Source organism: Stenella coeruleoalba (assembly GCF_951394435.1).
Source record: "Stenella coeruleoalba genome assembly, chromosome: 3".
Taxonomy (NCBI): domain Eukaryota; kingdom Metazoa; phylum Chordata; class Mammalia; order Artiodactyla; family Delphinidae; genus Stenella; species Stenella coeruleoalba.
In genome coordinates, this window is record NC_137148.1 from 168170589 (window position 1) to 168193301 (window position 22713).

Sequence of the window (22713 nt, forward strand, 5' to 3'; positions counted from 1 at the left end):
CATCCTGGGAGAGAACTGAAGCTTTGCAAAGACCCAGAGGGACACAGGCAAGTGTGTCCCTACAGGTGGGCAACTATAGTGATGGTTCTTTCCAAGAATCGTTGCCCAGGCAGGTGTGACTCTGGTGCCTGGAGTAGGCACGGGGCTTGAAATAACAGAGCTCCCTTGTTCCAGCTATCTGAGGAGCAGGAGGTAGCAGGGGTGACAGGGAGGGAACTGATGCAGCCTCAGGTGCGGGGACTGAGATTTGCCCTGAAGCACAGAGGGGCTGGGGCAGCTGAGGCTGCAGGGTGATAACTGTGGCAGACAGAGGTCCAGCCCATCTCGTGCTGGCTGATCCTAGAGAAGTGCGGGCTCATGGTCCTGCAGGAGGGACGGGGCGGATCGGCAGGGGAGGGGGCGCTGGAGTGGAGTCAGGGGCCCTGAAGTTTTCAGTCCACGCACTTGGCGTTTCATTTCAGCACTTGCCGAAGCCCCCTGGGCCGGACGGAGCAGGGTAATAATGAACAGCCCCCTAGGACCCCCCATGCGAATCTGTGGGGCTGACCACAGAGCCAGCCCTCCGTGGTCCTGGAGGTGAGTCCCCTGACCCAGTCCGGGCTGATCAGGAGCCCTCATTCCTCAGCAGTGATGAGGGGAGGAATGGTCACAGGCTCAAGAGTCCTGACCTGGATTAGCTGTTCTCAGGAGGGAGGTTTTCCTGTTGCTGCTTCTGGTGGGACCGCTAAACTTCGACAATGGTAGTGTGGAGTTTCCAGAGCTCAACTTCCTCACCCCAGAATGAGGGGCTGTCAGAGAGAAGACAAGAGAAATAGATAAGAGCTCCACCAATACCTTTGGATTACGTGGATCCAGCCCAGCCTGATGCCGCCCACTGGGTGGTTATTTGAGCCAATGAGTTTCCCATTTGCTTGAATTTTCCATCTCTAGCAATTGAAAGTGTCTTGACTAAAAGAGCTGCATGTTCACTCAAGCCTCCCACTCACAAGCCACTGACTCTTCTTGGGGTGCAGGCAGCTGTCAGATGCTGGCCTGCCATCCCCTCCTTTGGGGGTTGAGAAGCTCAGGGGCCCGCAGCAGGGAGGGTCGGCCCCTTAGATGCTGGGCTGGGGTCTCACCCACCCTGGAAGTTTCTCCGGGTGCCGTGGTGGGGCTTTAAATGGGTCTTCTTCCGAGCATCCAGGATCTTCATCCCAATCTGCACCCACCTGGCCCTTGGCTTCCCACACACCATCTTGTTTTTCTGGGGGAAGAAGAATCTGCAGGGATGGGGGTGTAAGCGGGGAGTGAAGTTGCGTGAGAGTCCCCACCCCCTCCCCCATGGTCCCACTCACATCACCGCAGGCAGGTTGCAGCTCCCGCTCACGTCCTGGCGATGGTAACTCTGGGCGTACCGGAGCATGGACCGTCTTGCAGGGCCGTGGTAAGCCAGGCAGCAGTCCTCAAAAGCACCTGCTACCACACAGCCGCCCAGAGGCTCGCATCTCTACACGTGCGTGTGCGGCTGCGCATGCGCTCTTCAGGAACGCCCACAGCCTTGGGCACCCGCGAGCCCGCGCGCACACCACAACCCTCCCATGCCCTGTGGAGGCCCGGGGACAGCCCAGACGGTAAGGAGGCCGTTCGGCTCACCTTTGGTCCTTGATAAGGGGACAGGAAGCGGGAGTTGGAGAGGGCCCCGCAGGCCCCTGCTGGGTAGGGCCCAGGACCACGAAATAAATGGGGGACCAAGGCCATTTCCATTCCTGCTCTGGGGCGGAGGGCAAGGAGGGGGTGCAGCGCCCTGAGAAGGGGAGGGGGGCATGGTTGGACGAGGAGGAGGTGGTGGTGCCAGAAGGTTCTGGAAGAATGAGCAGGTGGAATGAGCAGAGGATGAATTAATGTGGAGACGGTGCTGGGCCTTCAGGGTCCTCTGGGATCCGTCCCTCTGCCCACCCGTGCCTCCAGGGGCCACATCTCAGTTCTGGGAGGGCCGTGAGAAGGGCTTGGAGGCTCCCTCCATCCCCCACCTTGACCCTGAGAGCAAGGGTCAGTGGAGTCAGATGGCCCCTGTGTTGCAGTGCCAGGCAGGCAGTTCCCCGGGACTAAGGGCCCCGCTGGCCCCAGGATCAATGGGCCCAAGCTGGGCCTGGCGCCTGAAATGGACTTTTAATAGCAGGACAATAGGAACGAAGCCCAGTCCCCTCCTGGGCAAAGGGTAAGGTCTGCTGGGGTCAGGGCTAGGGCCTCTCAGAGCTAATGAGGGGCAGGTGGGTGGGGCCATGGGGCTTCCACCTGGGCAGGGGCCCTGCTTGGCCAGCTGCTGGGGCTCAGCTGCCTCCTCCGGCCCAGCGGGATGCAGAACGCAGCGGCAGAGCTGGGGGACACTGGGGGCAGTCAGAATAACCTTTGGTCACTAATATCACCAAATGCCTAAGCTAGGGAGAGGAGGAGAGGAATTCCCCATTGATAACAGTAATGGTTATCAGTGCTGCTGCCAGGCACTGGGCCAAGAGTTTTGCGGGAATCAGCCCATTGGATCCTCACGTCCCATCTCTGCAACAGGAGTTTGGAGCCCCACTTTGCAGATGAGGAAACTGGGGCTCATAAACGCTGAGCAGCTACTCTCAGCCGGACCGCACAGGTAGCCGGAGTAGGGGAAGCTGAGATGGGGACACATGGTTGTTGGTCTCCCAGGTTCTGATCTCAACCCCTACCCCTGGCTCTGCAGGTTCAGGTCACTGCAGTGTGTCCCTGGGGGTAAGCGGCCCCGCTGCCCGCAGCCCCTGGGCTGGCTGGAGTCCAGAGGGAGGCCTTGGGTCATGGACTGTGGAGGAGGCACCCAGGGGCTCTGAAAGGAGGGGCTGAGGACCATGCACCCCCAAGGAGCTGCACAAATGCTGGGAGTTTGTGCATGCCTGCTGGGGGGAGCTGTCCACCCGAGAGTGAATTCAGTGGTGAAGGGATGGGGGAGGCTTCTGGGGGAGGAGACAGGCACATGGCAGGGGAGGCACAAGAAGGATGGGGAGAGGGGGACTCCAGGGGGGAGGGTAGGTATTGTCTGAGATAGTACCTTGAGCGTGGACAGTGGGAGCCCAGGCACCCACGAAGCAGGCCACCAGGCAGACCAGGAGCCATGGATTCATAGTGCAGGCTGGTCTTCCTCCTCCGGCGCCTTGAGGGTTAACTAGGAAGGGCGGGTAGGTGGTTGATGAGGACCCAACATGGACAGTGGCAGGCACTGGGAGCACCCCCGTCTCGAGCCAGGGCCCTCTGCAAGGGAGGCAGGTGGCATAGGATGGGGACAAGTGTGCTGGAGGGACCTGCTGCTGGTCTTGGGGGGAGGACTCACCAAAGCCAGTGGGGTCCCTGGAGCCGGTATCTGCTGGAGTGGACCTGCCTGCCACGCCAGCAGGCTTCACCCTTTATAGATGGAGCCCCGCCCTGCCGCTCCCTCCCCACCTCCTCTCCCACTCCACCTCCCAGCTTCTCCCTCCCGCCCTGCCCTCCTCTGTTCTCCCCATGTCTTTCTAGCTCCTCTCTCCAATGTCAGGATGCACCTGTTGGAAGTTGGGCGCGAGGGGCAAAAGGACCCAAATCAAAGAGCTGGGCAGAAAACAAATGACACCTTCAACTAAGTACTCGGATGGGGCGGTGGGGGGGGGGAACGGACGGACAGGGATTTGGCTCCTTCAGTGATGAGAGGTGGACGGATGCAGGTGGACAGTCACAGCCTTGACCTCAACGAGCCCCCTTGAAGGCTCACGTGCCCCCTACCCCAGGCCCCTCAGCCAGCACCCCGGCTTTCTCCCTGGAGGGTCCTTTCTCCTCCTTGTCCTGGCCCCTCTCTTGCTGCACCTCTAGGTGGATACTGGCTTCCCAGGGGCAGGACCCAGGCAGCCTAGAGCAGGGGGCAAGCCTCCACCTCTGCTCCCCACTCCCAAGCCGCCTGTTCCCACGGGGCCCTGATTTCACCGCATTTTTCTCTCCTTCCACACAATGGGATGACTTATCGTGTCACAGAAAAGCCTTGTTTTTGAGAACAGGCAAACCCATAGAAATAGAAAGTAAAATCAGTTATTGCCATGGGCTGGGAGGAGGGGAGAATGGGGGGCGGTGAGGGCGAAAGGGAAGGTATGGGTTTCTTTTTGCTCTGAAATTAGATGGTGGTGATGGTCAAGGGACTCTGTGAATATAGTAAACACCACAGAATTGTACACTTTCAATGGGTGATGTTGGCGAAGATAATCAATATTAAGATTAGAAAGGAGTTTGGGGACTTCCCTGGTGGCACAGTGGTTAAGAGTCCACCTGCCAATGCAGGGGACATGGGTTCAATCCCACATGCCACATGCCACGGAGCAACTAAGCCCGTGCGCCACAACTACTGAGGCCCGCGCGCCCTAGAGCTCGTGCTCCTCAACAAGAGAAGCCACCGCAATGAGAAGCCCGTGCACCACAATGAAGAGTAGCCCCCGCTCGCCACAACTAGAGAAAGCCCGCACGCAGCAACGAAGACCCAATGCAGCCAAAAAAACCCTAATTAATTAATTAATTTTTTAAAAAAGAAAAGAATAGAAAGTTTTATTTGAGCCAAACTGAGGACTGGAAGGGAGTCTTATCATCAAAGGAGGACCAGCCCTGGCATCCCAGGAAGAGGGGCTTTAATCTTTATTTTTAACATGGACATTCTTTACTTCTGGTCAATGTGCCCTTTTCTTTAATAATTGAAGCAGACGGCAGTGCATGTTTGATAGGCCACAAACAGGCTATTTTAGGTAGCATCAAATTCAAGTTAACTCATGTATAAGCCAGAATGGCTTCCCTATATCTCAATATGTAAAAATTTCTTTTATCATGCAATGTATGGAACATGAATTTTCCCCAGTATTACATTGAGAATAATCTCAATAGAACTGTTATTAACGACCACAATAAAGCAATGCTCTGGTTTTGGAAGAAAAGAGGGAGCCCCAGGTAACCACGCAGGCAGGAAGCAAAGCAAAACCCAACTAGAAGTAGTTTCTTTTTCTCCTGGGTTAGCGCGGCCCACCCGGAACAGGGGTGTGGGGATCGGGGTGGTGGGGTGGGGAGCGTCGGGGAAGGGGAAGGGGGTTCTGCAGAGAGCTCGCAGCTGATTGCTTTTAACTTTTTTATTGTCCGCATCCTTAGCTATGGACCACCCTGAGTATTTATGACACTCTGTACCGCTTTCTCATCTCTCGCGCTCCACCAGGAGGCCCTGGCAGGGGGTGGGGCACGCCACCCACTCCCTGGGTCTGGCCGGATGGGTGGGGCTTAGCACAGGGGGCGGGGCCTGATGAAAGGCACTGGGCGCCGGGGCGGGGCTTTCTCTGTGGGGCTTAGGCCAGGGCAGGGCTTACGGGCCCCGCCCCGCCCCTCCACAGCCGCCGAGACTCGGCGGCCCGGCTCGCCGTCCTGTGCCGGTGGCAGTGGCTGCTCCCGGGGTGGGTAAGGCTGGGCCAGGACGCGGCTCCGCGTGGCTGAGGGCGTGGGGACGCGGCGTGGCGGGCTGGGGCCAGCCTCCCCGCTGCGGCCCACTGCCCCTGCCTGCCCCGCCAGCGGTCAGCGGCCAAGACGTGGCGTTACGAAACCTTGGCTGAGGTCCCCCGTGAGCGAGCCCACCTCCCTGCACCTCACAATTTGTCCCACCGGCAGCCTTAACGGGGAGGAAGGGGTGAGAGGAACCAGCACGCGCGCGGGGCAGACAGGGATTGTGCGCTCTTGGACCCGGCTCAGAACCCAGGTGTCCCGGCAGTGGACGGGATGCTTAGGGACTAAAGGCTCTGGGTTGAAACCCAGAGTTCGGAGGACCGCAGTTGCTCCACGGTCAGGGCTAAATTGCGAGAGGGGAAGCCTCCATTCCTACAGCTGCTGGAGGCATTAAGGGTAAACTGCTTCCAGCAAGGGGACTCTGTTCTCCGCACGTGTGAACCGGGCACAGAGGACAGAAGCTTCCTCTCGGTCAGCAGCTCAGAGAATGGGGCCGTTGTGCGTGGCCTCCAGCCTGCAGCTGAGCCAGACGCAGGGGCTGACCACACCCTAAGGACTGCAGGGCAGGCTGCAGTGCCCCCGGGGTGGGGGAGGGGTGGGCAAGGGCACAGCTCAGCTCAGGGTGCCTCTAGTGGGTGCACACAGATGGCTGTACTGCAGACTGGGGCAACCAGTGGGCTTGGTGAGGGGAAATTCCAACTACTGCCTTTGGAGTGAGCTCCTCTGGGGCGGACTGAATACCGGCTCCCTCTCATTTCTCTGCTGGAGGAACTTCCCAGGTGCTCAACGGTTGACCCACTTTTACAGAGAAGGAGACTGAGGGTCAGAGAGGCCAAGTCGGACTTCCCTGGCGGTCCAGTGGTTAAGACTCCACACTTCCAATTCAGGGGGTGCGGGTTCGATCCCTGGTCAGGGAACTAAGATCCCACATGCCGTGCGGCACATCCAAAATGAAATAAAATAGAGAGGCCAAGTCATTCCCCCTTCTAACTTTTTATTCTTGGCCAGGAAAATCCGACTTTTATTTCTTAAATATTGTGAAGGAAAGGGGGACAGTCCCCTAATGGGGGAAGGCCATTGAGCAGAGCTCATCAGAAAGGATGCTGAGGAAGCACCACCATCTGAAGTAGGGGTCCTCCTGCAGTTGCTTTTGCATCAACCCCCCCCCCCCACCCCAGTGCTGCCTACCACCCTCCTGAACCTATGGTGCCTGCAGGGCCCAGCTCGGGTGGCCTCTGAGAGAAGCAGCTGGAAACCCACCCCCCAACAACTCTACATAGTTGTGCATCTTATGGGGAGCATATCAGACCCTGGGTGCCCTGTCTGCCAGGCCTGGACGTACCCAGCTGCCTTTCACTCTGGTCCTGATGCAGAGTGGTTACCATTTAATAGTTATTGTTACTCTTGGAAAAATTTACTATGTTTTTAGGTAGTGTTTATACACCGGCCTCGTCATGAACAAAATGTAAGCTACTGAAGGTTTTACCTTTGGTTATGCCCACAAAGCATTTGATCTGTTTCACAAACTTAAGTGATGAAGAATTGGTTCTCCGGGATTTCCCTGGTGGCGCAGTGGTTAAGAATTCACCTGCCAGGGCAGGGGACACAGGTTCAAGCCCTGGTCCGGAAGTTCCCACATGCCGCAGAGCAACTAAGCCCGTGAGCCACAACTACTGAAGCTGTGTGCCTAGAGCCCGTGCTCCGCAACAAGAGAAGCCACTGCAATGAGAAGCCCACGCACCGCAATGAAGAGTAGCCCCTGCTCGCCACGACTAGAGAAAGCCTGTGTGCAGCAACGAAGACCCAACGCAGCCAAAAATAAATAAAAAATTAAATCTTTAAAAAAAAAAAAAAAAAGAATTGGTTCTCCTTGTTGGCTTCATTTTGTGTTTGTAGGAGAATGAGGATTTCAAAATGTTAAAAATGAAAAGTAGTTTATAGTTTCTGGCAGTTTGTACAGTTGGGTACATTAAAGTTCTACATTTTAAATTTTAGTTACCTTGGTTCAGGAAAAACACTAGTTGATACAAACTTAAGTCACTGTCTATGATACGTGAACACGTGAATGTTTTGCTAATGGTTCTGTGGTCTTCCCATAAGAGCCTAAGCCTGTCTCTTCTACCAGTAGAGTGGTGTAGAATGTAAGCTTCCCCTCATACAATTTGTCTCCTCTTTCTCTCTTTACAAAAGATGGCAGGAAACTTGTTACTAGAACTTAATATAATGTAAAGTGATCAAAAAATTGATCTGTAACAGGAAAACGTAACCTATTTTTGTGTTGATGTGCTTAGAGTTTACGTTATAAGTATCATCTTTCTCCCCCAAGACATTTATTTCTGTAACCAAAGTGAGACACCATCTAACAGTTATATTTTGGGAGAAATAGCCAGTGCATGTAAGGCTTGCATATGTTGGATTCTACTATAAATGAAACATTAATTCATTTAAACCTCAACGTTCTTATGAGCAAGGTACTCTTATCACTCTTAACAGATAAGGAAACAGCACAGAACGAGTAAGTTGTAGAGCTGGGACTGAGTAGAGTGGTTACTACAGTGCTTGAACTTACTATATGTTCTACCTCTAGCTTCAATTCCTTTTATTTTTTATTAAGACATTTTTGTTTAAAGCAGTTTAATTTTCCCAGCAAAATTGAAGGGAAGGTGCAGAGATTTACCATATACCCCCTGCTCCCACACATGCATTGCCTTCCCCATTATCGACATGCCGCATCTCAGAGGTATGTTTGTTACTATTAATGAACTGACACATCATTATCATCCAAAGCTCATAGTTTGCATTCCGGTTCACTCCTGCTGTTGTATATTCTACGGGTTTGGACAAATGTATAATGACATGGACCCACCATTATTGCGTCATATAGAGTATTTCACTGCTTTAAGAATCCTCTGTGCTCCCAGCATGTGTTTTTTATTCTGATGATTTGACAGCCAGGGCCTTACTGATGGTGGAAGTACTATCCCTCCCAGGGCTAGCAGGTTCCCAAAGATAGTAAATGACTTCCTTATAAGGGCACCTTTCATATGCAAACCAGACAATCCAGAGCCCATACCCTAACCCCCTCGTCCATCAGGCGTCTATCCTCCAGCCCCGATCACCCCAGGGCCAGGTGCCAGACAACTAGGGACAGTCTCTGTACCCCAGAGCCTGCTGGAATTATTCAAACTAGCCAGTCCTAAGCCTGCTTACCCTGCCTCACTCAATCCTTCCCACAGAAATCACAATAAAGCCTCTTGCCCACATTTCCCCCTCGCTCCCTCTGCCTCCTGACTGGCCCTGGTGCCTCCCCATGTGGCCCTGCATGGCACAGTGTGTGCCCCCTCCTTCTGGGCTCTGTGAGTAACAAGGTGCCTTTTTAGTGGCAATCGTCTCCTGATCTGTTGGCCTCACCATACCTGAATAATTATAAAAGCTACAGTTTAAAACAGGTGTCAAGGGGGACTTCCCTGGTGGTCCAGTGGTTAAGACTCTGTGCTTCCAATGCAGGGGGCGTGGGTTCGATCCCTGATTGGGAACTAAGATCCCACATGCGGTGCGGCACAGCCAAAAACTAAAATAAGTAAAATAAAAATAAATAAAACAGGTGTCAAGTGATATGCAGAGAGTTGGAGACAGAGGGCAGGTAACAGATGCATCACTCCCCACACGGGGCTCACAGCTAGTGGGGGAGATGTTCGTGGGATGCTGGAAGGCTACATGGTCAGCATTCTAGAAAAACATTCACAGGCAGGCTGTAGGGGTTCAGAGGGCACCCTATCAGGTCTCCAGGGGGAATAACTTGAATGGAGACCTAAAGACAAGCAGGTGTTAGCGGCCAGATGGAGCAGGACACCAGAGAGACCTACCGCGTTCAGGATGGCTGGGGACTAGAGGTGCGAGGGTGGGGGGGAGGATAGTGGAAGATGAGGTGGGAGGCGATAGGCTATTCAGGGCCTCACGTGCTGAGCTAAGAAGGGCCATCTTCATCCAGAGGGCGCTGGGGAGCTGCTGAGGGATTTAGCCAGAGGGAGGGTTGTGGTCAGGCCTGTGTCACAGCTCTGCCAAGGTCACGTGGAAGATGCACTGGAGGGGCATCAGCTCAGGCACAAGAAGACTCAACAGTCACCAGGCTGTCCTCCCATGAGGGCTGTGGGGAAGCCTCTTTCCCAATCCTTCTCATGCCCTACCTTAGCAAGAAGTAACTCAGGAAATATTTACCGAGGTCTACTATGTGCCAGGTTGGGTAGTTAGAGCGGTGACAAGACAGACTGGTGCCTACTGTCGCGGAGATTTTTCATTTTTGTTTTTCTAACAAAGGGGTTGCCATAGCATGTGAGGAATGCTAACATGATGCAAAACAGGGACCCAGAAGAGAGAAAAAAAAAACAAAGTCAGAAACAAAAGTGGGGACATTACTGAGCTTTAGAAATAAATAAAAAAGGATTACAAGAGAATACTATGAACAACGGTACACCAACACATTAGACAGCCTCAGTGAAACTGGCAAACCGCTAAAAACAAACTACCAAAACTGACTCAAGAAGAAATAGAAAATCTGAAAAGACCTATAACAAGTAAGAAGATTGAGTCAGTAGTCAAAAACCTCCCAACAAAGAAAAATCCAGGACCAGATGGCTTCACTGGTTCATTCTACCAAACATTTAAAGAAGAATTAACACCAATCCTTCTCAAACTCTTCCCAGGAAAAAGAGGAGGGAACATTTCCTAACTCATTCATTCTCTGAGGTCAGCATTACCCTAATACGAAAGCCAGACAAAGTCATCACAAGAAAACTACAGACCAATAATCCTAATGAACATAGATGCAAAAATCCTCAACAAAATACTAGCAAACCAAATTCAGGAGAATATTAAAAGGATTATACACTTGACTAAGTAGATTTATCACAGGAATGCAAGGGTGGTTCAATAAATGAAAATCCATCAATTAATACACCACATTAATAAGATGAAGGAAAAATGATCCCCTCAATTGTTGTAGAAAAAGTATTTGACAAAATCTAACACCCTTTTATGTTAAAAAAAATTCAACAAACTAGGAATAGAAGGAGATTCAATGCAATCCCTATGGAATATCAATGACCATTTTTGTTTTTCACAAGAATGGAAAAGCGGATCCTAAAATTCATATGGACTTGCAGGGGACCCTCAATAGCCAGGAAAATGGAAGCCTAGAGCCACCAGTGCTACTGACCTGTGGGTCTGGATACTTTTGTGTTGTTTTGTGTTGTGTTGTCGAGGGCCGTCCTGTGCATTATAGGATATTGAACAGCATCCCTGGCCACCACCCACTAGATGCCGCTAAGCATTGTTTCCTGGCTGTGACAACCCAAAATGCCCCTAGACAAAAGTCCCTGTCTCCCCTGCCCCCTGCTGAGAACAACTGCTCTAGTGAGAAATCGGGCGACCCAAGTTTCACTTCTGTCTCACGTGCCGTGTTGCTGAGTGTGTATGTGTGTGTTAAATGCCACGCTGTTTGGCCCTGATCCCTCAGCTGTTAATAGTGAATACTGCAACCACAACTGTAAATCTGCCTGCTGCATGTCAAGTCCTGTGCTGATGAATTCTATATCCACTGCCAGGTCCTGTACCAATGAATTTTATCTACAACCCATTTTGTGTCCGTCATCTCTGTGACAAGAGCATTTTCCCAAGGTTCTGTCCCTGGTCCTTTTTTGGGAGGGCTGAGGCTGCACAAACCCTGCTTTGGTATTTTAGCTGTTGATGAAAGAGCTTGAGGTGCCTCGTAGACTATATGTCTGTTTGGCTGTGAACTTCTGCCAACTCAAGATGTATGGCTATAAAAATGAGATGTTTTCTCCTAGGGATGAGGGGAAAACAATTGGTCCAGGACGTGTTGGAGAATGTGGGAAGCCTTTCAAAGTCAACTACGTGAAGCAAGGATTAGGGCTTTTCGGTCTTTACGTGCATAACTTTTTTTTTTTTTAATTTGGGCAGAAAAAGTGATCATTTTGTCTGTTTCTCCATCTCAGTGTTCTAAGCCTGAGAAGGTCTGTCTGGTCCACCCAAGCCCTGATTCCTGGTATTCTCTTACAGTCACGGAGGGCAGAAGTCCTAAAATCAAGGTGTCGGCAGGGCTCGTTCCTTCTGGAGGCTCTAGGGGAGAATGGGCTTCCTTGCCTTTTCCAGTTTCCAGCAACCGCCTGCATCCCCTGGCTCCTGGCCCCTTCCTCCATCTTGAAAGCCAGCAGTAGAGCATCTTCAAATCTCTCTCTGACCTCTGCTTCTGTTATCACATCTCCTTCTCAGACCCAGACCCTCCTGCCTCCCTGTCATAAGGACCACCATGATTGACGCTGGGGCCGCTGGATAATCCAGGATCATCTCCCATCTCCAGGTGTGATTAACTTAATCACACCTGCAAAGTCCCTTTTGCTGTATAAGGTCACATATTCCCAGGTTCTGGGGGTCAGGACACAGAGACAACTTGCGGGAAGGGCATTATTTGGCCTACCACAGCACCCATGGGGGTCAACCTCCTAAGGGGGACGGGGAACACTCCTGGGGGCAAGTGATATGTAGACTCAGTTCTGGAAGATGGCAGGTAGGGAGGGGGATGGGGGGCAGAGAGTTCCAGGTAGAGGGACTAGGGCACATAAAACAGCAGGCTCCCTGAATACCTGACCTGGCTGTGACCTGAGGGCCCTTAACATCAGCACAGGAACCTGGTCGAGGGGACAGCTGCCCAAGTCCGGAGAGATATTTGGCTGTCACAGTTGGGGTGGGGAGGTGGGGGGCCAGAGATGCTGCTACACATCCTGCAATGCACGGGGTTCTGTCTCCACTGGGAAGAATCCTCTGGCCCTAACAGCAGGAAGCCCTACTGCGGCCACTTTCTGGCCCTGTCTCTCCAAACCCAGAGGGGCTTCTCCCCTTCTCTCCGCATGGAGGGTTTCTGCTCAGCAACCTGTGGCCCATCTACCCCTACCCCACCTTTCTGGGGAAAAGCTGTTTCTACTTCCTCCTGACCTTTGGCCCACCCCAGAACGGAAGCCTGTGTGTGGGCTGAAGGCTCCTACCTCTGGAATGTGGGGCCCTGGGAGGGAGACAGAGCTGAGTAGTAGTGCTTTCTCCCTGCGCCCCGCTCCGCAGCCCCACCCCAGGCCTGACCCACTCTGACCTCTGGGTCCCTGCAGCACCGGGAAGGGAAGGGAGTCAGACGGTGTGCTAAGGTCAATGCATCTGTCATTGGACGGGGAACAATCTAGTTCACCCACGGGACACTAGACAGCAGGTGACAGGGCTCGTGACAGGAGGAGGGGTGAGTTGGTGCGGGGGATCCCCCCTCCAGCTCCTTGTTGCCGCCACCCTGCAGGGCTCAGGTCGGTGACGTCCCTCAAATACGGGCCCCTTGAGTTCCGACGGGTCTTCCTGGGGTCTGGGCAGGAGTGGATGTCCATCTCACCCACTGAGGAGGGGACCCCTGTTGGGGTGGGGGGGACGGAGCGGGGTGGGTTCTGCCGCGACATGGTGAAACCGGGCTAGTGCCTTACTGCCGTTGGCCCTTGAGAGCAAGTTGGCTTCTGGTTCATTAGGTCAGCAGACCTTTGACACCTACTGGGTGCCAGGCTCCGTGCTGGCCGCTGGGGGTGATAAGGCCAGCAGTTCCCTCAAAGAGCCCGCAGAGGCTGGGGAGGGCAGGGCTCTCACTCTGCTGACCGCTTAACCGAGAGCCAAACCCTGTGCCGGTGCCCCATCTCCCAAGATGGCGTGGGAACAGAGGGGCTGCATTTCTGGGGGGAGAGACGAGGGGGTGGGAGGAAGGGGCGGGGTGGGAGGAAGGCGGGCTGCGGTGATCTGGGTAGAGGAAGCCCCGGTGCAACTGCGCAATGGCCCCGGGAAAAGGGGGAGGCGAGCATGTATTCAGTGGGACTTCCCTGGGGTGAGCCCAGGAAAACCGCTGCTCCTGGAGGGGAGGGCTGGTCTGGGGTGACGGCCCACCTCTCCCACCACCACTGGCTCCTGCCCCTGCTGTGGCCAGCCTCTGGGCATTTCCACGTGGCCCCTGGCTGTGTCAGAGCCCCTAAGGTATGGCTCCCCGTCCACCCACTGGAGCCCCAGGGCTGCTCCATCCACCAGAGAATGCGGTACCCAAACCCCAGAATCCCTTTGGCCTATGGAAGACTGGGCAGTGCCTGTGTGTGATGAGGGCCACCTGAGCTCCCCCGCCCACACCCAGTGGGCTGTGGCAGAATTACATGCTCCCCCAGTGTTATGAGCTGGATTGTGTCCCCCTCCCCCAAATTCATATGTTGAAGGCTTAGCCCCCAGGACGTCAGAATATGACTGTCTTTGCATTTAGGGTTTTTTTTTTTAATAAATGTATTTATTTATTTATTTATTATTTTTGGCTGTGCTGGGTCTTTGTTGCTGTGCACGGGCTTCTCATTGCGGTGGCTTCTCTTGGCACAGGCTCTAGGCGCACAGGCTTCAGCAGTTGTAGCTCGTGGGCTCTAGAGCACAGGCTCAGTAGTTGTGGCTCATGGGCTTAGTTGCTCCGCGGCATGTGGGATCTTCCCGGACCAGGGCTCGAACCTGTGTCCCCTGCATTGGCAGGCAGATTCTTAACCACGGCGCCACCAGGGAAGTCCCTGCATTTAGGGTCTTTAAAGAGGTCTTAGAGTTAAAAATGAGTACAGGGTGGACCCTAATCCAATATGCAGTCATATGTGTGTCCTTATAAAATGGGGAAATTAGGACACAGACAGATGCACAGAGGGAAGACCACGTGAGGACACAGGAAGAAGATGGCTGTCTGCAAGCCAAGGAGAAATACTTCTGAATGAAACCAACCTCGACCCTGGACTTCTTGCCTCCAGAACTGTGAGGAAATGTGTTTCTGTTGTTTAAGCCCCCAGCCTGTGCTTTCTTTTGGCAGCCCTAGTGAACTCACACACCCAGGATGCACCTGAGCAAGGTGGCAGCCCATTGGGTGCCTAGGGATGTGGGGGGGGGGGACAAAGATGAAGATGGACCCTTTCTCCATGGCCTTGGTTTCCTCCTCCTCCCGTGTGAACCTGAAGCCATCACTTTAACTGCACCACTGAGGATGCCCGCTTCCCTTCACCCTCGAGCATCTTAAGCCGCTGGGCCCTGGCTGGGTGGAGGAGTGGAAATAACACCCCACAGATGCTACCACGAAACCACGAGCCTCCACCCCAGCTGGGTTCTCCTTCCCCAGAGTGGTCCAGGAAAACCATCCCCCCGGCCCCTCCCCTCTCCCCAGCTCCCACGCCCACCCCCGAGTTATCTGCGTCCTGCTCAGTCCTTCCTCCTGCCCATCCAACAGTACCCAACTCACAGGTTTATGGTGAGGATTAAACTGCGTCCCCATAGTGCTCAGCCCACGCCTGAGAGGCACTCTTACTCCACATGGTTGCGGGGCTCCTGCCCATCATTTCTAGAGGACGCGCGATTCCCCAAGCCAGCTGCGTCACTGTGCGTCTAGATCACTGCCAACCTTTTACTCATTGAAAGGAGTTCCCCGGTAGCCTAGTGGTTTGGACTCTGGGCTTTCACTGCCATGGCCTGGGTTCAACTCCTACTCATTAAAGGCTGTAAGAATAGCCCTCCACTGGGGACTCAGGACACTTTTCGGTGGTTTAACCAAAGGGTGAGACTATGACCCCTGTAAGATGCTGGGTAAGTATCTTCCAAAGGTTTTGGAATTTTCTGATTATCATGGCCACCACCCTGAGGAAAGCCAGTGTCCGGGTCCCGGCAGCCCTGGAATGATCTTCTTAACCAGCCTGCACCCGAGGGCCACTCTGAGGTTTGTTGACTCCCCCACCCCCACCCCCGTGAACTGTCTGTTTCTGATCTTTGCTCCTTCGGTTCTTAGCAATTTGCGTGAGCTTTTAACAGCTGATAACACACCTGGCTTTTCCTCCGGCGCAACTTGCTCTTAACTACGGGAGATCAGAGGTTAGCACTCGTGGAGCACTCCGAGACATGCCACCAGCTGTGCTTTTGGACCTTTCGTCTGGGGAGCTGGGTGGTTTGAGGGTTTCCTGCTACATGGAATGTGGGAGTTGCCAGGGTGGGGCAGAGGCCCCGTAATGGGAACACCCACCCTTGGTTGCACTTGCCCGGCACATCGGGACAGGTGGGAGGCACCCTGGCAAATCCACGGGCCCCTGGCCTGCTTCCCATGGGAGGCTGGACAAGGAACAGGGCTGGAGAACGGTCACAGCCAGGTGAGCCAACGACTGATAGGCATGCAGCCTCCATCTCATTTATAAAGAAAAGATTTGGGAAAACAGCCTGGCAGTTCCTCAAAAAGTTAAAGTTATTTTGTCATCCAGCCACTCCACTTCTAGGTATCTACCCAAGAGAAATGAAAACACATGTTCATACAAACGCTTGTCCATAAACGTTCACAGCAGCATGATTCACTAAAGCCAAAAGGTGGAAACAGCCCAGAAAACGTCCATTGATGGATGAATGGATCAACAAAATGTGGTCCATCCACACAGTGGAATACTACACAGTCCTAAAAATGAAGGAGGTACTAAATCACACTCCAGCACAGATGAACCTCGAAGACATGATGCTCAGGGAAAGAAGCCAGGCACAATAGGCCACATATTGTATGATTCCATTTATATGAAGTGATCAGAACAGGCAAATCCATGGAGTCAGAAAGTAGATTAATCGTTGCCAGGGGCTAGGGGAGGGACTGCTAATGGGCATGGGGTTCCTTCTTGGAGTGAAGAAAATGTGCTGGAATGAGATAGTGTGAATATACTAGAAACCACTGAATTTCTGCTTAATTTTTTTTTTTTTTTAAGAAGCACTGCAAAAAGCCCAGCAGAGAAATGTAAAACATTTAGAGACAGAGCAAGAAGGAGAACCTGTATGGCATGAAAAAGAACAGTTGGGTTTTTTAAAAAAAAACCAGAAATCTTAAAAATGGAAAAAAAAAAAAAGTGACACAGCAGTTACTACCTGGTCACTGGCAGAAATGAGGAGGGTGACATGATAGTGGAAGTGAAAGTGATCACCGTCAATAACACGGTGACCCTCAGAATCAAAGCTGTTCTAACCTTTGACCCAGTAGGAGATAAAATGCAAAATGCCACTGCTGTTCTTGCCGGAAGGTCAGCCGAGTGTAAGGGGCATGGGTCAGATCCAGAAAGGTAATTCTGGAAACCAACACTCGCCACGCTCACTCAGGTCAGTGACCCGTGTGATCTCATGCTGGGGCATTTGGAGACGAGTTGGGGAGCCCTTCCTGCTCTCCCGGGCACTAAGCATAGAATTTCCTTTATGGGGCTGCACCACAATGGTTGTCCCAGGCATCATCTGCTCTGCTCGGGGCCTGCTCTACATGTGTCCCTGGTGCCCCCTGCTTTTTACAAATAAGCACACGGAGGCTCGGGGAGGTTATCAGCACAGCAGTTCCTGGACGAAAGCCCTGTGCTTCTGTGCCCGCTCCAGGGCCAGGCTCTTCGGGTGAGAAATGTGTACAAGTAGGAAGCACGGGCGACCCACACCCGGAAGGAGCCAGCGCCCGTGGCCACCCACTCTTCCAACACTGAAGTAATCAGGGCCATGAGCCCCAAAGGGTTGCCCACCGAAAACTAAACTCAACCGTCCAGGGAAAGGTCAGTACAGCTTTCTGGTTTTCTAAATAACTCACCTATTCAGCACTTGCGATGGAATCAGTTGAAGTCGGGCCCCGAAGAGCTCAAGTGCCAGAAGGTTCTTTGGGCTCGACCAGGCTGCCCGGCTTCTGTCCAGAGCAGGATGGGTGCTCTGCTTCAATGCTTCGGCTCTGTTTGGGGGCTGACCAGTGAACGGCACCCCTGACATTTAAACCTATTGTTTTGGTCGTGCTGCGCAGCCTGCGGGATCTCAGCTCCCCGACCAGGGATCGAACCTGTGCTCCCTGCAATGGAAGTGCTGAATCCTAACCACTGGACCGCCAGGGAGTTCCCTAAACCCATTTCTTATGTCCCCAAGATACCCACACACACACACTCGGAGCCCTGTACGTGGTCCAGATGTCATGGCTTCCCCATCACTGTGCCTAATGACTCGGGCCACCACCTTCTCCACACGTGACTGTCACTGAGTCCAAGAGATCCCACCTCTAAGACATCTGGAATCCTCCTCCTCTCCACATCCCACCCATGCTTGCTTTGACAGCTCTCCCGTGGGGTTTTCTTGACAGCCTGCCTCTTTTGAAGAGTGCACACCCCGCCTGCCTCTGGGTCCCTTCCTTCTAACAAATAAGCAAAGAATCATGTTAAGTGTCTCATTTAAAATTCTCTTTGGCTGAAAGACAAATTCTTTTAGGTGCCCAGTGCCTGTGGCAGGAATATCAGGGTCCTGTGGCTGCTACAGTAAATGACCACAACCTTGGTGGCTTAAAACAAGACACATTTATTATCTTACAGTCCTGGAGGTCAGAAGTCCAAAGTTAGTCTTACCGGGCTAAAATCAAGGTGCCGGTGGGTCTGCGGTCCTCCTGGAGGTGCTAGGAGAGAATCTGTTTCCCTGCCTTTTCTGGCTTCTACAGGCCGCCCGCATTCTTTGGCTCATGGCCACGTCCTCCATCTTCAAAGATGTCAATGGCATCACTGCTTACAGTACTGCTGCATCTCCTTCTCTGCCCCTCCTGCCTCCCTCTGATAAGGACACTTGTGATGACACTGGTCTCATACAGATAATCCAGGGTCACCTGCCCATCTCCAGATCCTTAATCCCATGTGCAAAGTCCCTCTTGCCAGGTCAGGGAACACCTTCACAGGTCCAGGAGACCAGGACCTGGACCGCTTGTGGGGCAGTTATTCTGCTCACCACAGCAAGACCAACCTACTTTTTCTGAAAAGGGCCCCAGGGTAAATATTTTAGGCTTTGTGGGCCATCTGATCTCTGTTGCCAAGATTGGCTACACAATTTATAGAGCCTGGTGCAAGATAAAAACATGGGGCTCCTCATGCATAGATTAAGAATTTCAGAACAGTGACAGCAGAAGTGCAAGACCCTGTGTCACTGCATCGTTTACGTAGCCAGAAAGCGGGCCCTGCCTGAGCAAGTCCACCTCTGCTCCTGCGGCCTGAAAGCAGCCACCAGCAACACGTGGACGACAGGTGCGGCCGTGTTACCATCAAACTTGATGGATGCTGAAACTGCACGTCATGTAATTTTCCCATGTCACAAAATGCTATTCTTCTTTTGTTTTTTTCCAGCCATTTAAAAATGTAGGGACTTCCCAGGTGGCACAGTGGTTAAGAATCTGCCTGCCAATGCAGGGGACACGGGTTTGATCCCTGGTCAGGGAAGATCCCACATGCCGCAGAGCAACTAAGCCAATGCGCCACAACTACTGAGCCTGCGCTCTAGAGCCCGTGAGCCACAACTACTCAGCCCTCATGCCACAACTACTGAAGCCTGCACGCCTAGAGCCCGTGCTCTGCAACAAGAGAAGCCACCGCAATGAGAAACACGCCCACCACAACAAAGAGTAGCCCCCGCTCTGCGCATCTAGAGAAAGCCTGGGTGCGGCAACAAAGACCCAACACAGCCAAAAATAAATAAATAAAATAAACAAATTTATTAAAAAATAAAAAAGTGTAAAACTCGTTTGTAGCTCACAGGCGGTACAAAAGAAGAGCCATGGGTGGAATCGGGCTGTAGTCTGCCGGCTCCTGGTCTGATGGATAAAATCCCACCTTCCCTGCCTGACTCTCTAGGGCCCTTTGCAGCTGGAGACAGACACTTCTCCAGTCCCATCTCACCATCCTCTTTCCTCATGACCTGCATTTGGCGTGTCCCACCGCTCCCTGCTCCTGAACCACGCTCGGGAACAAAAGCTGTGCCTTTGCTCTGGCTGGTCCCTCTATCTGGAAGCCCCACTTCCCACATCCTCTGGCTGGTAGACCCTTGCTCCTGCTGTCCTCTGGCCCAGACGCTGCCCTCATGAGAGGTGGTGCTCTGTGCCTGGCCCTCGTCACACTAACTGGGTTTATGTGTCTACACGTCCTCTTCTCCCTTGCAGCAGTGATGTCCTCGAGAGCAGGAACCCAAGCTGAGTCATCTTTCTGTCTCCTGATCTCACGGACCCTCAGAGCATGTGCTGAGAGAGATAACAAGAATAACCTGGGGACTTCCTTGGAAGTCCAGTGGTTAGGACTCAGCACTCAGTGCTTTTACTGCCAAGGGCTGGAATTCGTTCCCTGGTTGGGGAACTAGGATCCCAAGAGCTGTGCAGCGCGGCAAAAGAAAAAAAAAAAAAAGATTGGATAAACTAATAAATGGGGGGAAGAAGAGGTAAGTCTTTCATGCAGAAGAATTCCATATAACTTAAGTAGATATCCACCCTTGAGAAGGGGAACAGACATCTCCACTCTCCGTGTGGGCTGCACATAGTGACTACCTTCCAAAGGAAAGGGGGGAAAAGTGACTTTATAGTGGAGAAACCTGACAAATACTAACTCTGCCAGGTGATGAAAGCCAATATCAACATGCATAAATAAAGCTGATAGTATGTATCCTTGATATGATGTAATAAGGATAGCACTTTACCTCTTTGGTCTTCCTCCCTCAAACCCATCATCCCAGTATTACCACGGAAAAATACCAGACAAATGCCAATAGAGGGACATCCTACCAAATATTTTTTTTTGCGGTACGCGGGCCTCTCCCTGCTGTGGCCTCTCCCATTGCGGAGCACAGGCTCCAGATGCGCAGGCTCAGCAGCCATGGCTCACAGGCCCAGCTGCTCTGCGGCATGTGGGATCTTCCCGGACCGGGGCACGAACCCGTGTCCCCTGCATCGGCAGGCGGACTCTCAACCACTGCACCACCAGGGAAGCCCCCTACCAAATATTTGACCAGCCCTTCTCAGAACCATCAAGACCGTCAAAAACGAGGAAAGTTGGAGAACCTGACAAAGCCAAGAGGAGCCTAAAGAGACAGGACAACTAAGAGAATAGATTTTGGGACTTCCCTGGTGGTCCAGCAGTTAAGACTCCGCACTCCCAATGCAGGCGGTCCGGGTTCGAGCCCTGGTCAGGGAGCTAGATCCTGCATGCTGCAAGCTGCAGTGAAGATGCTGCGTGCCGCAACTCAGACCCAGCGCAGCCAGATAAATAAATTTTTTTTTTAAAAGGGATTTTTTTGGTTTTTTGGCCGCACCATGCGGTATGTGGGGTTTTAGTTCCCCGACCAGGGATCGAACCCATGCCCACTGCCCAGATTCTTAACCACTGGACCTCCAGGGAAGTCCCAAGAATAGATCTTAAAAAGTTCTCATCACAAGGGAAAAAAAAATTGTAACTATGTGTGGTGATGGAGGTTAATCATTAACCAAACTTATTGTGATCATTTTGCAATATATACATGTATCAAATCATTATGTTGTATACATAAAACTAATGCAATATTGTATGTCAATTATATCTCTTTTTAGAGAGAGAAGACAACTAAATGTAATGTGGTATCCTAGATGAGATTCTGGAAGAGAAAAAGGACATTAGGTAAAAACAAAGGAAATCTAAACAAACATGAACTGTGGTTGACAATAATGTATCGATATTGGTTCATTAAGTGTAACAAATGTATCATACTAATGAAAGATGTTACAAACAGGGAAATGGTATGGGGAAAATGGCAACCCTGTATCTTCTATGCAACATTTCTGCAAATCTGAAATTCTTCTAAGAAACAAAGTCTATTAATGATAGCAAGGATAAAGCACAGACGAATGAATGAAAGACTACATTATTCATCATGGTGACAGTGACTATAGCTCCCCTCTCACAGAGCTATTGTAAGGACTCCATAGAACCCACATAAAGCATTCAGCACACAGTACAAGCTCAACTCAGAGCACTGGACTTGTCGACATTCTACTAAATCTATGCCATCCACTCTGGGAGCCACGAGCTCTAGGTGACCAAAGTTAAATTAAATAAAAATTAAGTACATTAAAAACTCAGTTCTTCAGTGCCACCAGCCACATGTCAAGGGCCCAAAAGCCACATGGAGCTAGTGGCTATTAAATTAGGCAGTGCTGATAAAAAAAAAACCAACATGCCCATCATTACAGAAAGTTCTATTGGACGAACACTGCACAAAACCATAAATGGCATGATTATTGGTTCAGTGTTCTTGACTCCTTGGGGTCCTTCTGCAAATCCTATCTTCTCAACCTTCCTGACAGCCCTCTTTCAAACTGCAACCTCCACACCCCACCCTTGCCCTATGTCCAATTTACTTTTCAGTCTTACCACTTTTCACCACTTGGTGTGGAATCCACTTGATTTCTTTCCTGCCTCCCCATCTAGCTCTGCATGGTCCGATGCGGTAGCTGCTATCAGTTGTGGCTGTTGAGCCCTTGAAACGTAGCCAGTCTAACTTCAGATGGGCTGTGAGTGTAAAAGACATACCAGATTTCAAAGGCATGAAAAGAAAAGAGAATGTAAAAAGATCTCATACCTTTTTATATTGGTTACACGCTGAAATAACATTTTGGACATAAATTGGATTAAATAAAACACATGATTAAAATTAACATCACTTGTTTCTCTCTCTCTCTCTTTCTCTTTTTTTTTTATCCTTTAGTATGGCTACGAGAAATGTTAAATTATGCGCGTGGGTAACATTTGTGGTTTGCTTACATTTCTCATGGACAGCGCCAGTCTAGAATGTCAGCCAAATAGAGGCAGGTATTTTTGTCTGTTCACTGTCCATACAGTGACTGGCACATAGTAGGCGCTTAATTAAATTTTAATGAATGGATGTTAGGCAGAGCCTCTGGAAACCCGCTAGTTCTAATAATCAACACTGATGGTACACTGATCACGTCCCAGGCCCCACTTCCTCACTACACCTGATAAGGAAACTGAGGCCCGGCGACGTGACGTAAGCCCATGCCCAACGGCACGTAGTGCTGAAACGTCGGGGCCGGGATTCGAACCCGGGTTCTGTCCCGAGAGCCCTGGCGTGCTTACCGTTCCTACCTCGCAGGGTGGTGACGGCGGCCGCGGCGGCGGCGGCGGCGGGACAGACAGGCGCGAGACCCACAGCATGCCCTCGACAAGTGGCATGGCCCTTCGGCCACCGCCATCCATCGGCCTCCGTGGGCCAGGCCCCAGTCCGCCCCCTCCGCGGCCATCGCTGGCCACCCGCGTCTCTGCCTGCAGCCGATCCCTCCTCAGGCGGCGCCAG

The 22713-nt window shown here is 52.1% G+C and overlaps 1 protein-coding gene across 2 annotated transcripts; it reads right to left on the minus strand.

Moving 5' to 3' along the window:
* Positions 1 to 518: 518 nt before the first annotated feature.
* On the minus strand, positions 519 to 22691 carry CCL25 (C-C motif chemokine ligand 25). 2 transcript variants are annotated; one of them, XM_079917489.1, is made up of 6 exons: positions 22506 to 22691; positions 21774 to 21911; positions 3053 to 3166; positions 1335 to 1452; positions 1123 to 1259; positions 519 to 788 (listed from the first exon to the last, which is right to left on the minus strand). In XM_079917489.1, the coding sequence occupies exons 3-6, from the start codon at positions 3123 to 3125 to the stop codon at positions 655 to 657; spliced, it is 462 nt and encodes a 153-aa protein (XP_079773615.1). In that variant the 5' UTR covers positions 3126 to 3166; positions 21774 to 21911; positions 22506 to 22691; the 3' UTR covers positions 519 to 654. The 2 variants fall into 2 exon arrangements, with proteins under 2 accessions (XP_079773615.1, XP_079773614.1); XM_079917488.1 differs by having other exon boundaries at positions 22497 to 22691.
* Positions 22692 to 22713: the final 22 nt, after the last annotated feature.

Bases quoted from the DNA above. Each gene is read 5' to 3' on its own strand.
- CCL25 (XM_079917489.1), bottom strand. From the start codon at position 3,125: ATGAATCCATGGCTCCTGGTCTGCCTGGTGGCCTGCTTCGTGGGTGCC. The intron at 1,453-3,052 runs GTACTATCTCAG...GTGTGGTAGCAG, and splicing joins TCCCACTGTCCACGCTCAAG to GTGCTTTTGAGGACTGCTGC. The intron at 1,260-1,334 runs GTGAGTGGGACC...CCATCCCTGCAG, and splicing joins TGCAACCTGCCTGCGGTGAT to ATTCTTCTTCCCCCAGAAAA.